Source organism: Rutidosis leptorrhynchoides, chromosome 4, assembly GCF_046630445.1.
Source record: "Rutidosis leptorrhynchoides isolate AG116_Rl617_1_P2 chromosome 4, CSIRO_AGI_Rlap_v1, whole genome shotgun sequence".
Classification (NCBI taxonomy): domain Eukaryota; kingdom Viridiplantae; phylum Streptophyta; class Magnoliopsida; order Asterales; family Asteraceae; genus Rutidosis; species Rutidosis leptorrhynchoides.
This window is the reverse complement of record NC_092336.1, coordinates 10,767,435-10,783,159: the sequence shown is the minus strand read 5'-3', so window position 1 is coordinate 10,783,159 and position 15,725 is coordinate 10,767,435. Positions and strand designations below refer to the sequence as shown.

Here is a 15,725-nt window from a genome sequence, read left to right as displayed (position 1 = left end):
GTAATCACTCAAATTTGTGATAATGGAAAACCATTTTCGGGTCCGGGCAATCTATCACTTAATGGGTGTACACTCCGTACCTCCTAACCCATTTACAAGTATAGATTAAATCCCTCAATTACACTAAATTTCTAACAGAAAAGGTGGTCCGGAAACTTCCTCTCTCTCGGGTTAAATCGCTTAATTCAAAATCGAACCAGATTATATTATGAAAAATAGCTATAGCGAAATTGGATTATAATTTCATGTCCAATTCGATATAAAAAGATGAATTCAATTGTCGTTTTACTTTTTGGAATTGAAACAAATTAAAATCCTAAATTAATAAATTAAATGTTAATTAATTAATTGATATATACAAAGATAACTAGTTTGTATTGAACTAAAAAGTAGAATTAATATTTAAAATTTTATTATTATTTTCTTTAAATTGTAAATAATTTGGTTTTCGATTTTAATCTCGAGAATTTCATAAGTTGGATTAAGTCGCATCCCTGTCCAAATTAAGCTTCAATTTTAATCATCATTTTCAATTTTCAATATAAATGCACACAATGATTTAGTAACTATCATAACAAACAAATGAGTGTTATTATTTTATATATGGACACTTATATTATAAAAAAAAAAATGTACGCTTATAATGTTATACACACAATGAAATGAATGATGATGACTACACATACACAATACATAGTTTGAATGTGTACACATTACACAAATAAGGGCCTCGTATACAAATGTACGTACACCTTAAAAACCTCCAACGTCCACTCCTTGTTTCACTCTCATTCTTTCTTGTTTAACCTTCTTCTTCCATTAATATAGTACCTTTCATTCCCCTTCATTGCACTTCACATTCTAAATACATGCTCTTACATTCACACACCATTCAACTCTGCACTCACCAACACAACAACAACAATGGCCGGAAGCTCGAGTATCAGCTGGGATGATCTCACCAAAGAGAATGTTGATCTTGTATGAACGATTTGATTTTCGTACCACTTATGTTCATTCATTCTGTTAATTATATCATCATTTCATGATATTCATTGATCCAATCACCACAAATTTGAATAGAATTTTTATTTTTTTTTAAACATGTGTACTTTTATTTGTCTAGGTTTTGCATAGGATGTGGATTCCTGTTTTGATTATACATTTGCATGACAAATTAAAATCTATAATTTAATGAAAAACTAATGATAATTGTAGTTTTAACGACACACACACATACACTCTACATAAGGCTACAGATATTAATAAATTTTTTGTCTATGCGTGAGGGCTGATTCATGAATACATTAGAATGAGACGTTTATACTGGGCATTTGGAATCATGAATCTATGAGAAATATAGTTTGGTCTGTATCTATGTTTTGAATCAAGGATATGGAAAAAGAATGATATATTTTGTATTGTTATTTGAATGTGGATCTATTGAAAGATGATTCAATCAAGATGTTATGATAAGTATAGTATAGTTTATGTGTTCATGTTTTTTTTATCGGGATCGATTTGTTGATTCGGTGATTTTTAATATAAAATGCAGGAGACTGTTCCAGTTGAGGAAGTATTTGAAACCTTGAAATGTACAAAAGGGGGATTGACTACTGAAGAAGGGAATAACAGGCTCAATATATTTGGCCCTAACAAGCTAGAAGAGAAAAAGGTAGAAAAACAATTTTAAATAAACAAAAATTAGGTTTTTTCTATCGCTAATGTGCATAAAGTGTTGTACATAGTAGTTATGTACTCATTTTTAAAGTGACGGTTACCGAACTGTATCACTTTTGTGCACGTTGACGACAACTTTTAGGATGTCATTGAAAATTCTGAAAATTATTTGATACTTTATTGTTATACTTTATGCTCAAGAAACTAATGAAACTTGATTGGTGAAATTGAAACAGGAAAGCAAGCTTCTAAAGTTCTTAGGGTTCATGTGGAATCCATTGTCATGGGTCATGGAAGCTGCTGCAATTATGGCTATTGTCTTGGCCAATGGAGGGGTACAATCTCTCTATCTAAACTATCTTTTTTTTTTGTCTTTTAATTTTAATTTGAAAAATGTTATTGTACCATGTTGATCCATGAAAGTGATCATGTGATATTAGCCAAAATCCATATAATAATTTGTTTAATTATTACTAACTGAGAGTGAATCTACTTGCAGGGCAAGCCTCCAGATTGGCAAGATTTTGTTGGAATCACAACATTACTAATAATCAACTCGACTATTAGTTTTATCGAAGAAAACAATGCAGGAAACGCTGCAGCAGCTCTTATGGCAGGTCTTGCACCAAAAACAAAGGTCATACGTGACGGGAAATGGGATGAACAAGACGCTGCTATTTTGGTACCTGGTGATGTTATTAGTGTCAAATTGGGTGATATTATCCCAGCTGACGCACGTCTTTTAGAAGGAGATCCTCTTAAGATTGATCAATCTGCATTGACTGGTGAATCATTACCCGTGACCAAGAATCCAGGTGATAGCGTTTATTCGGGCTCTACTTGCAAACAAGGAGAGATTGAAGCTGTTGTTATCGCTACTGGTGTCCACACGTTCTTTGGAAAGGCTGCTCATTTAGTCGATAGCACAAATCAAGTCGGACATTTCCAAAAGGTATCAATACGCCATGAAAAATTGTATTGCATCATGGTGACATCAGCAGACCGAACATTTGGGCCTAATCTTTTCGGTCAAATGTTAGAAATTACTGAAATGTTTAGGCCTATGGCTCGGTCCTAGAAAGATTTCAGGTCCATACCGATTTTCAGTGGTGCATCTACATTAGCAGGTGTAAAGTTGTATAACACACCACTAAATTTAACTATAGGAATCCATATATATTAAATATTTACATTTTTTTGAAGGCAAATGGCTACTAAATTACTCTTTAAATATAATTAGTTTTGAAAGAAAAATCCAGGACTCTTTGAGTGTTGATCCTAAATTAGCCACTGCCCGTTTTGTAATCCATTAAGTACATAGATGGGGTTTATAAAATTTTTGATATTTATAGTTTTTTTAAACTAGTACGGAGTATCAAGTTAACATGTTTTGATGAATTTTTTTATCAGGTGTTGACATCCATAGGTAACTTCTGCATATGCTCCATAGCAGTCGGGCTAATTATCGAAATAGTGGTGATGTACCCAATTCAGAAACGAACATATAGAAACGGAATCGATAATTTACTTGTTCTACTCATTGGAGGTATCCCAATTGCCATGCCAACAGTGTTGTCAGTGACCATGGCAATCGGGTCCCACAAGTTATCGGAGCAAGGTGCTATCACTAAGAGAATGACAGCCATTGAAGAAATGGCGGGAATGGATGTTTTGTGCAGTGACAAAACTGGTACCCTCACCTTGAACAAACTTACAGTTGACAAAACTCTCATTGAGGTCAGGTTTCAGATATACATACATGATCATATTTAAATGTAATCTTTTTTTTTTTTTCATAAAATATCAATACTTTTTTTCTTTTTCAGGTTTTCATAAAGGATACTGATAAGGATCAAGTGATTCTATTGGGAGCAAGGGCTTCAAGAGTGGAGAATCAAGATGCAATTGATGCTTGTATTGTAGGAATGCTTCCTGATCCTAAGGAGGTATTTACATTATTATTATTATTATTATTATCATTGTTCATATTTTAGTTAATATAAAGATTATTATTATAAATTTATAATGATAATATAATATGATATTCAAATTTATTTGTTGATGCAGGCACGAGCAGGGGTAACTGAGGTGCATTTTCTACCATTCAATCCAGTAGACAAACGAACGGCAATGACATACATTGATCAAAGCGGAAATTGGCATAGAGTCAGCAAGGGTGCACCTGAGCAGGTACATTAAACTGTTTTACATTAACTACTAAACTCTGAAGTGGCATAATGGGCGGGTTGAGTAGCTAACATCCGTTTTGTACTAGTTGAAATGGGTTGGATTGACCCAAAATCATTTTATACAAAACTCTGTTTACTGACCCGTTTCCTTTATACAAACTCTTAGATTGTGGAGCTATGCAACCTAAAGACTGATGACAAGAATAAGGTATTTTCAATCATCGATAAATTTGCTGAACGTGGTCTTCGTTCTTTAGCCGTTTGCCAGCAAGTAAGTATCTTTATATTTATAATGTTCTGAAGTTTTAAACTTTTAAATTTTTGATCCATAAACTAATGATTATAAATAATCATACAGACAGTACCTGAGAAAACTAAGGAGAGTTCTGGAGGCCCGTGGGAGTTTGTAGGTTTATTGCCACTTTTTGACCCGCCAAGACATGACAGTGCTGAAACTATTCGACGGGCCCTACACCTTGGTGTCAACGTGAAAATGATCACCGGTGATCAGTTAGCTATTGGAAAAGAAACGGGTCGCAGACTTGGAATGGGTACGAATATGTACCCATCTTCTTCACTTCTTGGTCAAAACAAAGATTCGGCTATTGCAGACATCCCAATTGAAGAACTAATCGAAAAGGCTGATGGTTTTGCTGGAGTTTTCCCTGGTAAACGACTTATATTCAGTCTTGTTATGCTACGGTGGAAAAATGGGCGGGTCAGGTCACGGGTCAAAAAAAGTATCTTTTATCTATGTGAATAGATTTACGGATGAAGTTCCCCTGTCTCAGTTTATAATGATTTAACTTAAGAGTTTTAGCCTAACCCATTTGACCCGTTAAGAGATTCAAGTCACTTAAATTGACACTTTTGTATGTGCTGCAGAACATAAATATGAGATTGTGAGGAAACTACAGGAGCGAAAGCATATTTGTGGAATGACAGGAGATGGTGTAAACGATGCACCAGCATTAAAACGGGCCGATATTGGTATAGCTGTTGCTGATGCCACTGACGCAGCTCGAGGTGCATCAGATATCGTGTTGACTGAACCGGGACTTAGTGTGATTGTAAGCGCGGTTTTAACCAGCCGAGCTATCTTTCAAAGGATGAAAAACTACACCATTTATGCTGTCTCGATCACCATTCGTATCGTGCTCGGGTTCATGCTAATTGCTCTTATTTGGAAATTCGATTTCTCGCCTTTTATGGTTTTGATCATTGCAATTCTTAATGATGGAACCATTATGACAATATCTAAAGATAAAGTCAAACCTTCACCTATGCCCGATTCATGGAAGCTAAAAGAGATTTTTGCTACTGGGGTTGTTCTTGGAACTTATTTAGCAGTTATGACAGTTATTTTTTTCTGGTTAGCAAAAGAATCTGACTTTTTTACGGTAAGATAAATAAGAGTAATTGTTTACTAGATTTGTAATTTAGTGTCATTTACTTTTACCTAACGATATATGTATCAATGATGGCGTTTTCAGGAACGATTTGGTGTGAAATCGATCAGAGACTCAGAATATGAGCTGATGTCAGCTCTTTATCTTCAAGTTAGTATTATCAGTCAGGCACTCATTTTCGTTACACGATCAAGGAGCTGGTCATTCATTGAACGTCCTGGTCTTTTACTCCTTACCGCCTTTTTTATAGCTCAGCTGGTGAGTACATTCTTATTTAACAATGACAGAATGGCATAGTTGGGTAACAGTCAAAATGGGTAACTTTCGACCCGTTTTGTTTTGGGGTATTTTGCAATAGATATACCATTTGGGCATCTTACGACCCATTTGTCCCTTTACTGTCCTAGCTAACTTTTTTTTATTGGTATACCTGGGTTTCCGACCCGCTTTGGGAGCCGACTAATCCGAGGGCGACTACCCGCTTTGCGGGCAGCCCGAAGTCATCGCGGGTGAACCTCTGTGGCCACGAGGGGGAGTCCTAGCTAACTTTTTTAGATTCTTATTTTAGCCATTGACCGGTAAGAGAACAATTATGATCCAAATCAACCCACTCACAAGTAAATGGGTTGAAGTTGGCTATTCTAATCTTTTGAGACTTAAGCCCATCTAACCACCTTACTTCATGAAGATTGCTACCACGATCGCGGTCTACGCAAATTGGGATTTCGCAAGAGTGAAAGGAATCGGTTGGGGTTGGGCTGGTGTGATCTGGCTCTATAGCATAATCTTCTACTTCCCATTAGATATCTTCAAATTCATCATCCGTTACGCTTTGAGTGGCAAGGCTTGGGACAATATGCTCGAAAAACGGGCAAGTTTACATTCTTTAACTAATCTTTATATCAATTTTGTTAATACTTAATAGCTAATACACTCTTATGTTTGAATGTAGACTGCTTTCACCTCCAAAAAGGACTATGGACGCGGTGAGAGAGAAGCCCAATGGGCCACGGATCAACGTACGTTGCATGGTCTCCAAGCACCAAACGCAAACGAAATCTTGAAAGACAAGAATGACTACAGAGAGTTGTCAGAACTTGCAGAACAAGCAAAGAGGCGTGCTGAGGTGGCTAGGTAAGCTTCAAGTTTTAAAACGAAGTCCTTAAGATTGTCGTTAACACGCAGAAATATATTGTACAATTAGATACTCTAAGGTTAATAATTAACTGCTATATACATTACTCTTATACGTGTTAACGAAACCCATTAAGGCTAGGTAAAAAAATCCATTAATATTAGTAATATGATAAGTTTAAAAATTTAAAGACAAAGAGTTGGGAGGTCAAAGGACCCACCCATTTGGACCTGCACTACAGGTTACCCAATTTAACTGTTCCGAACGATCCTAGATTTCATTTTTCAGAATTGTACAGGCTGAGGGAGCTTCACACTCTAAAAGGGCATGTTGAATCGGTAGTGAAGCTTAAAGGCCTCGATATCGAAACCATCCAACAACACTACACAGTTTAGGTTGTCGAAGGCACATTTTTTGGAGAAGAGAATAAACGTTAGGAAATCATGATTTCGAAAAGGTCTGTTTTTCATTGAAGATCATCATAACCGAGATGTGGAAAATAAGCCACCGGATGAGATCGGCTTATACCCGATTCACAATAGGCAAAAACATATATTCATTTTCTACATTTATTCAGTTATTGAATGTCAGTTTTGTTTAATGAACATCATCTATCATCTGTATTACTTGCTGCCTTCATTTTGAAGTCATGCTTTTAACTATCTGCACATAAAGTACAACATCTTCCAGATGAATTCATGTGATAGTTTTAATAAATTCATGTGACCAACAACCAACTGCAGAGTCACAAAATAAAGATGTTTTTTAGGTCTACAACATTAAATGTTATTATCATGCACATTGCAAATCATGAGTAAAAGTTCAAATTTTTAATAAGATGATTGACTATAAAGTTCAAATGAATAAAAAGCCCCATATAATTTGACAAAATTAAAGTGGTTAAAATGAGAATTTTTGTAAATTATATGGGCCTTTCTTGACATTTTGCAAAAGATAAAGATTAGCTCAATAAGTTTATCATTTGTAGTGCATATACAATAATCTAGTTTATAGATAAAAACAGATTAATCAAGGTTCTGTAGCTCTTAATGACCCACCAAGCTCAACAGGTACAAGTGGGATCAAAGAATGTAAAACATCCATTATCAATGGCCTGTAACTTGGTTCTGGTTGTACACATAGCACAGCTACAGCAGCAACCTGTCCAATTAAGTAAAACAGTAGCATGACTAAACAATTATTTAAGTTGTTGGATGAGTTAGATTAGTAGTGGCTCAAAATGGGTAATTTCTGTATGGGCCAAAATGGTCAAAGCTGGATTGACCCAGAACACTTTTTATCCTAAAAAGAAAAAAAAAAAAAACTTTAAGTAAGTAGTTGTGACATATAATGATAAAAAACATTACTTTTTTAATAAAAGTTAAATAAAATGCGTCAAAATTGACACTTTGAAAAGTAAATGGGTCGAAATTGACACCTATAACTTGAAGTTGAGTAAAACGATTGTACTAACTTGATACAAGTGCTTCAAGTCCATTGTATCTCTAATCACAGGATCAACTATGCTTGGAAGCTTTGATCTGTCAGTTAGCTGAGGCATTGCCTGTATTCCAAATACATTTTTGAATTTTTAGTCGCTTTCTTTTCTAGATTAATAATAAATATGAATATGAATAATAATTACAGATTATAGATTATAGATAATTATGTTTGACTATATTGCATACCCATGTGACGATAGATTGGCATTTAGATGGTGACATTTTCTCTACTGGCTTTCTTCCTATTAACAGCTCTAAAAGTACAACTCCAAACGCATAAACATCACTCTTATCGGTAAGCTTACCTGTCCAAATTAAACGTATTATGTATACACACATTTGCGCAACTTGAAAGAAAGCAATTTCATTTTGCATGCAATTTGCACAAAAATCAATAAATTAAGGAGTATTTTGTTTGCTTACCATCTAAGAGGTATTCTGGAGCTACGTAACCTAGTGTTCCTGAAAGCTTTATGTTATTCTTGCCATGAATCCCATCCGTTATAGCGAGTCCAAAGTCAGAAAGCTGACATTATAATCAAACATCTAAAAGTCAACCAAAGAGTCTTTCATTTGTCTATAGATCATCATAAAGGTCAAAACTGCCACCCGTAGACTTAAGAATTAGCGGTCTTACTTTAGCGTTGTAGTTGGAACCTAGAAGTATGTTCGACGATTTCAAATATCTATGAATAACAGGTGGGGTACAACGCTCATGAAGATACTCTAGTCCTCTACATCAAAAAGATCAATATACCACATGTTACTCATGAAGAATCAACATTATCCAATCCATCCAATATATGTTATATAATAAAATCATCAAAAAAATTGAATACCTTGCAATATCAAGTGCGATTTTCATTCGGTGCTGCCAACTTAAACCAGTTCCATGAGACCGCCCTGAGTAGTAGTATACAAAAAACAATAGTGATAAATAATCTATAACTGATCGTTATTATAATGTTATGGTACGTTAAATTTTTTGTTTTTAAGAAGTGATAGAGAACTTACCATGTAATTGAGATTCTAGTGAACCATTATGCATCATTTCATAGACCAAAAACCTGGTCTCACCATGTATGCAATAACCCAAAAGATTAACAATGTTCTGATGTTGAACTCTGCTTAAACAATTTATCTCATTCTGCAAACAAACCACATAAATGTTTTGATGGTTTTATGTATGCAATAAACCATTTCAAGTGACTTGTTACACATTCCCTATTAGTAAAAATCTATTGTTTTGACGATTCGACATTAAAAGAACCTGAAAATGGGTCAAAATTGTCACCTCTAATTAATTACCTCAAATCCTCTAACTGCATCTGGTCCTCCACCATGGATTCTTTTAACAGCTGCAAGAAAATGATCATTGAAACAAGCTTTGTACACACTCCCAAATGCACCATGTCCTATGATATTGTCTTCATGAAAATTGTTTGTTGCAGACACTAACCATTCGTATTCGATAACAGTCACTGACCCCTTTTTACCAGCCATTCTCAATGGGTTAAATTTATCCAAAATTGGTCCCAGTGACAACCCTTTTGAAGCATCTGAGTAGTAAAACACAAAGTTCAACAAAGATATAAATATCCATATCCATAAATCATAATGATAGTATTAAAAAAGGGTTTAGGTGTCTGAAATTGTACCAAAAATTTCCCAAAACATTATTGTATGTATCTTTCATAAGTTTATATATTACTACATTTATGGATCTTCATTTATTGCTATTACATGTATCGAATAACTTATTCAATCGTAATAGTAATAATAGTTTAAATAATAAGTATAAATTTTTTTACTTTCAATGCATTTTTAAACACTACACTACATAAAAGTTTGTAAAGATAAAAAAAGTATACCTTGACTTTGTTGGGCTTTATTCATATCAGATGTTTTTGACCTTTTTAATCTGAAAATCCATAAACATGATAAAAACAGTAAAATTGCAACAAGTAAAGTTGAAGCAACAATGAGTGCTACAAGAATCCTTTTATTCAAATCTTCATGATGAACTACTCTAATTTCCAAACCTCCTGTATAACAAAAAAGGCCATAATTACTCAATGAGGCATTTAACAACAGACCCATCTGATTTTAAAAAAAAAAAAATTGACAAAATGCAAGTGGGTATCAAAGATAAGATAAATTTGTTAACAATTATTTGAAAAAAAGGTGAGAACTTTATGAGAAATTACCAGGAGTTTGAGCTTGGTTTTCAGTGGGAAACTGAGAAAATGTTGGTTTTTTCTCTGTAGGAAGAACAGGGTCAGCCATGGAAGAAAGAGGAGGGTCTGTCATAGAAAAAAATTTGGGAATGCAAAATATGGATGGAACCAAAATCAGTGTTATGAAAACAAGAGTTATTTCAGTTTTTTTATGCATAAAAGATTTGATTTTTAGAAGGAAAAAAAAAGCTAAAAATGGTGGGTGTTCATAAAATTCATGTGTTTTGTCTTGATGGTTTTATCTTTCATGCTTTGAATTTTGAATGTTTTTTGTTTTTTTCTCACACATAAAATTATGTGCATTAATGTATCTCTATATTTTATATTGTAGTTTTTAATATTAATATTATTATTACAGTAACTAGTATTTATATATCTAGTATACTATCTAGTTTTGTTTCTAAAAAAGTTAAGAGACTTGTAATATTTCATTTCATTATAATCACAACAAAAAAGGGTGAGTAAAAAGCAAGGTTGTAAAAGTCGCGAGTCGGGGACGCATCGGTCGAGACCTAAAAAGGACGCGTCGGTCGAGTCGGGGACGCGTCGGTGACGCATCGGTCGTTGACCAACGTTGACTTTATTAATAATTTCTTGAATATATATTTATATATGTATAAAATAGTTGATTCTGTACCATAAATTTCTTAAATAAGAACTTGAATTTAAATACAATCAAACTTCAAACTCAATTAATATTACTGAGTACATAATCAGTAAGGATACAGAGAAAAGGGCGGCCCAAAAAATGAAAACAAACCCTAATTTTAGAAACATATCACATCTTGATGAAAATTTGGCTGATTTTGACCGTTTTTGACCAACTTTGATCGTCTTTGACAGACTTTGACTGAACTTTTAGCTTTGACCGCCTTTTGAGTCGTTTTTAGAAAAAACGGGACGGAGAACCCAAAAAAACGACGCATCGGCCGACGCGTCGGCCAAGTCGGCCGAATTTTGCAACACTGGTAAAAAGTACATAAAATTAAACAGTACATTTTTGTTGACAATATATTTATATTATTAACAATACATTTTTTATTAACATGATATTATATTATATTATTATTGTATTATACATTATTAAAAATTAAATTAATTTATAATTTTCTTCCTCAAGGTTGTTTTACCACAAAGGCATGCTTTTTTGAAACCATGACCTTTTTAAATTAATATTCTCCCTTCGTTTAAAAAATTGGTGTTTAACTTACTACTCTTATTATTATCACTTAATTTTAATAATTATTTAACAATAAAATGCCACCTAATTTCCTATTACGACTTTTTTTTATATTTGAGAATATAAATATAAATATAATATTAAATATATAAACTAATTTGTTAAATACTCTTTTTACTTAAAATAATTTATTCAATGAAATATAAAGCAGACAACTCACAAATTTATATTAAACTTGAAAAAAAAATCACCTCAAATAATAATTTCGGACGGAGATAGTAATTATGTAATGCATTATGCAAAGTTCTTTCTCATGCAAATTGCAAAACATTGTCTTACACTCTTAATATTTTTCCTCGTACTTCTATCTAAATTCGAGATCGAAGAATGCAAAAACATATTATATACAAATTAATTCTTTATTAATAACTAGAAAGTTATCATGAACAAATATTGATAGTAAAATTATATAAGAAAATAACTTTAAAAATAAAATTTTAGTACTTTATAATTAAATTTAACAGAAATTATAAACTTAAATATAATAAGTTGTTTAGCATTTTTCATATACATTTTGACTTTTTTGCACTGGTAATCCATCGTTTATACATTAAATTGCATGTCACGTCCATGTCATTCTTTTTAGCTCTGGTGATCCCTTAATTTTACAAATGTTTGCCTTGGTGGTCCCCGTCTATTTTCTTTTAAAAATGTCCGTTAAATGCCATTGTGTGATGTCGTTTAAGATGAATTTTAAGTCATAAAATGACATCACGTGTTAATTACGTGATGGAACCTAACATACATTTTTTTTAACGAAAAATAGACGGGGGACCACCAAGGCAACTTTGTAGAATTAAAGGACCACTGGAGCTAAAAAAGGACAGGGACGCGGCATGCAATTTGATATACAGACGACAGACCAACAACGCGAAAAAGTCATAAATCTACTGATATTGAACTTTTTTCTTGGCCAAAAAAACAAAAACTTTATAACAAATCATTTTCACGAAAAAAAGAAAAGGACTAACATGGATGCAAATAATATAAACGAAACAGGGCTCGAGCAGTGGCAGAAACAGAAATTTTTTTTTTCACCGGGAGCGAAAGTTTTTTTATAAGCGTAGAAAGTTTTTTGAACAAATATGGAGGCTTTTGAACAAAATATGGAGGTTTTTGGGCAATGTATCGAGGTTTTGGGGTAATATATCAAGCTTTTGGGTCAAAATCTTGAGGCCTATGAAGATTTTTGGTAATAAAAATTCACTGAGAACAAAATGAAAAAATTCAAATTTATTGCACTAAAAAATAAAACTTCACTGGGGGTTGATACTCCCTGCCCTACCTATTTCTGCCACTGAACTCGAGGGCAGTAAGTCAGTAACCATACTCAAACGAAACAAAAACGAGCTAACGTTAATTAAACTCCGAGCCTCAACCCATAAACGAAGTAACCAACAAAAACTAATAAACAAACATCTAAACAAAAACACCTAACAAGCAAATCGGAACTCCGAAACAGGGCTAAAGTACCTGACCACAGATTATCCTTTACGATTCTTGTATTGTTACTGACTTACTGTAATTATATTCCTGGCTCAAAATAAATTAGTGGAGCTTCCAAAACATGCGTTTACACATACTCACTGCTAAATTACTAGACAAAACTATACAATACAACTCGGAGCTATAAATAAAAGACAGAATTTGATTTTTTTTATTATTAGAAATAAGCTTTTTTAACAAGTACAACAGATAATAATATTCGTTCAACTAATTATAGCCCAGTTTATAATATAGAGAAATAATGAAAGATTTATTATATTGTATTACTCGTATTCATTCATGAAAATGATGTAAAAGTTTTGTAATATTGACAAAGCTTAGCCGGGGGTAATTAGAGATAGGGTAATTATTGAATTGTACAACACATTTATACACCATACGTCAACGATATCTCTTAAAACTAACGTTAAATTTTTTTTATATTTTATTTATCTATTATCCAAAGGAAAAATACATTGACTTAAATCATCATTATCTTTTATAAAAAAAATGTATCATTCAAAACTGTGATTTAGATACATAAAATATTGTTATAACGGTAAAAAAAAATTTAGAGTGACAGATATATAATTAAAATATTAGTTTTCTACGTATGAACCGATAAGTTAAATGACCATGTTTATAAAAATCTTTTCTATTATTATTAATTGATTAATTAATATACGTATATACGTACATGTATGATGAATTGAATTGTTTTTACACGTATATAAAATATAAAATAGAGAGTAAAGAGAAAAAGTGAAGGAAAAACAATCACTACTTTATTCATGGAGAAAAGGTTGGAACCAGCTAACAATCATGTGGCAGTTATCAAATTTTCAGCCCTTCGCAGTTAACTGCTTCATGGAGCTTTAAAAAGAGAAAAAAAGAAAGAATATATATATATATATATATATATATATATATATATATATATATATATATATATATATATATATATATATATATATAGGGTGAGGATACAGAGAGAACCAGAGGTGGTAGAGAACCGAGAGAACCAACAGCTCGACCTTCATCTATGTGCAGCTCGACCTTCAATCTGCGTGCAGATTTAGTCAATCTGCGTGCAGATTGAGTCAATCTGCGTGCAGATTGAGCTTGTTTTTGGTTCAGACACACTCTGTTCTTCGTAAGAAAATTGAATCTCTCAAAATCAAACCTATAGCAAAAATTAAAAACGCAGATTTATTAGGTTTCATCATGTGAATCTATGTGCAAAGTTTCAGATTCTAACTCCTAGATTTGAGCTCGAATTCGCGAGTCAAAGATTTGGGGAAAAAAGTCAACAATTTCTTCATAGCTCAAATTCATAATCTATATGATGTTTCAGCTTAAATTGACGATTGGCGAGCATTAGATGCAACATTTTAAGCAACTTTCATATTGGAATCATCATCTAAAACGCCTTCGATTGATGTTACGAATTCATGTTCATCGTGCACAAGTGATGGTTCTCTGGGTTCTCTGCTATGCAGAGTTCTTCCAGGATCCTTTCAATATATATATATATATATATATATATATATATATATATATATATATATATATATATATATATATATATATATAGAGAGAGAGAGAGAGAGAGAGATAATCTACAGGGAAACACTTTTTTAGGGGGAAGTGGGGGAAGTAATTTTTTTCGTTTTTTTCGAATTTTTTTTTCAGGCATCAAGATCACATGAAAATATGAACATTTAAAAAGACACTTTGTGATGAATGTTATTTTTTGGCGGTAAAACGACCGAAGAAAAAAAAATGAAAACATCCAATGCATTGAATGTTTTGATTCTGAGTTTGATTTAAGGGGTTAGAAATTAGGGTTTAGAAATTAGGGGGTTAAAAATTAGGGTTTAGCTATTAGGGTTTAGAAATTAGGGTTTTGAGTTTAGAAATTAGGGTTTAGGGTTTAGAAATTAGGGTTTAGATTGAATATTTTAACACGAACGGTTTAGAGTTTAGGGTTTATGGTTTTGGGTTGAGGGTTTACCCTAAACCCTAAACCCTAAACTCTAAATCGGGCTAAATTCGAAAAAAATACTTCACACAAGATGAAAACAAAACGATGCAAATAAACTCAGCAGTAAAGCATTCAATGCATTGAATGTTTTTATTTTTTTCTTCGAGCGTTTTCCCGCCAAAATAATGACATTCATCACAAAGTGTCTTTTTTAAATGTTCATATTTTCACCTAATCTATAATGTTCGTGAACAAAGTTTTTTCAAAAAACGAAAAAAAAATTTGCTTCCCATTCCCACCAAAAAAGTGCTTCCCTCTTGATTACGACCATATATATATATATATATATATATATATATATATATATATATATATATATATATATATATATATATATATATATATATATATATATATATATAGTGAAAGGATCTTGAGAGAACTAGAGTATGGAGAGAACCTATAGCACCAACCATTTTTCACAGCACTTCTGCGATTTTTTTCCCCTCGACATGTTTACACAGTAAGGGGTATTTTCATCCTATCATATTAATTCATATTAGGGATTAGGTATAAAATCAGTCGACAATACAGTTTTCATATTGAATAGTTTTTGTTATGCGATCGATTTTCATTGAATTCGATGGGAGATTCAGATAAACATAATTCTACATTCGTGAACGACGCTTATGATCGTCCCGACCTAAATGATGAGCGTAATGAGTCAGATCGTATTGTGTTGTTTGATTCGAATGCCGATAATTATTTTGGAGACGGTGATGTTGAAGTTAATGATTTAGAGGTTTTCGAGTTTATTGATTCAGAGGGTGATTGTGAGTACATATCTTACTGTTTATGCAAGCA

General features: G+C 32.7%; 2 protein-coding genes across 3 annotated transcripts; one reads left to right on the top strand and one right to left on the bottom strand.

The window, feature by feature from the left end:
• The first annotated feature begins 924 nt into the window (after nt 1-924).
• On the top strand, nt 925-6,808 carry LOC139904454 (plasma membrane ATPase-like). Of its 2 annotated transcripts, XM_071886379.1 has the most exons (14): nt 925-981; nt 1,556-1,675; nt 1,917-2,015; nt 2,180-2,632; nt 3,091-3,417; nt 3,507-3,626; nt 3,748-3,870; nt 4,036-4,140; nt 4,228-4,537; nt 4,755-5,269; nt 5,363-5,536; nt 5,967-6,149; nt 6,231-6,412; nt 6,712-6,808. In XM_071886379.1, exons 1-14 carry the CDS (start codon nt 925-927, stop codon nt 6,806-6,808), a joined length of 2,865 nt encoding a protein of 954 aa, XP_071742480.1. The 2 variants fall into 2 exon arrangements, with proteins under 2 accessions (XP_071742480.1, XP_071742481.1); XM_071886380.1 differs by lacking the exon at nt 925-981 and having other exon boundaries at nt 1,568-1,675; nt 4,036-4,144; nt 4,232-4,537.
• A 481-nt stretch (nt 6,809-7,289) lies between these two features.
• On the bottom strand, nt 7,290-10,289 carry LOC139839768 (probable receptor-like protein kinase At1g80640). Its single transcript, XM_071829918.1, has 10 exons — nt 10,123-10,289; nt 9,787-9,960; nt 9,224-9,474; nt 8,930-9,062; nt 8,755-8,818; nt 8,553-8,649; nt 8,339-8,441; nt 8,102-8,220; nt 7,888-7,977; nt 7,290-7,574 (listed from the first exon to the last, which is right to left on the bottom strand). The coding sequence occupies exons 1-10, from the start codon at nt 10,223-10,225 to the stop codon at nt 7,443-7,445; spliced, it is 1,266 nt and encodes a 421-aa protein (XP_071686019.1). The 5' UTR covers nt 10,226-10,289; the 3' UTR covers nt 7,290-7,442.
• Nucleotides 10,290-15,725: the final 5,436 nt, after the last annotated feature.

What these genes read in the sequence shown, in the direction of transcription:
- LOC139839768 (XM_071829918.1), bottom strand. Translation starts at nt 10,225, where the DNA reads ATGACAGACCCTCCTCTTTCTTCCATGGCTGACCCTGTTCTTCCTACA. An exon ending in AAACCAAGCTCAAACTCCTG is followed by an intron (nt 9,961 to 10,122) that starts GTAATTTCTCAT and finishes TTTGTTATACAG; the next exon opens with GAGGTTTGGAAATTAGAGTA. An exon ending in ACTTGAAGCACTTGTATCAA is followed by an intron (nt 7,575 to 7,887) that starts GTTAGTACAATC and finishes TTAATTGGACAG; the next exon opens with GTTGCTGCTGTAGCTGTGCT.
- LOC139904454 (XM_071886379.1), top strand. Translation starts at nt 925, where the DNA reads ATGGCCGGAAGCTCGAGTATCAGCTGGGATGATCTCACCAAAGAGAAT. An exon ending in CCAAAGAGAATGTTGATCTT is followed by an intron (nt 982 to 1,555) that starts GTATGAACGATT and finishes TATAAAATGCAG; the next exon opens with GAGACTGTTCCAGTTGAGGA. An exon ending in TTTTGCTGGAGTTTTCCCTG is followed by an intron (nt 4,538 to 4,754) that starts GTAAACGACTTA and finishes TATGTGCTGCAG; the next exon opens with AACATAAATATGAGATTGTG.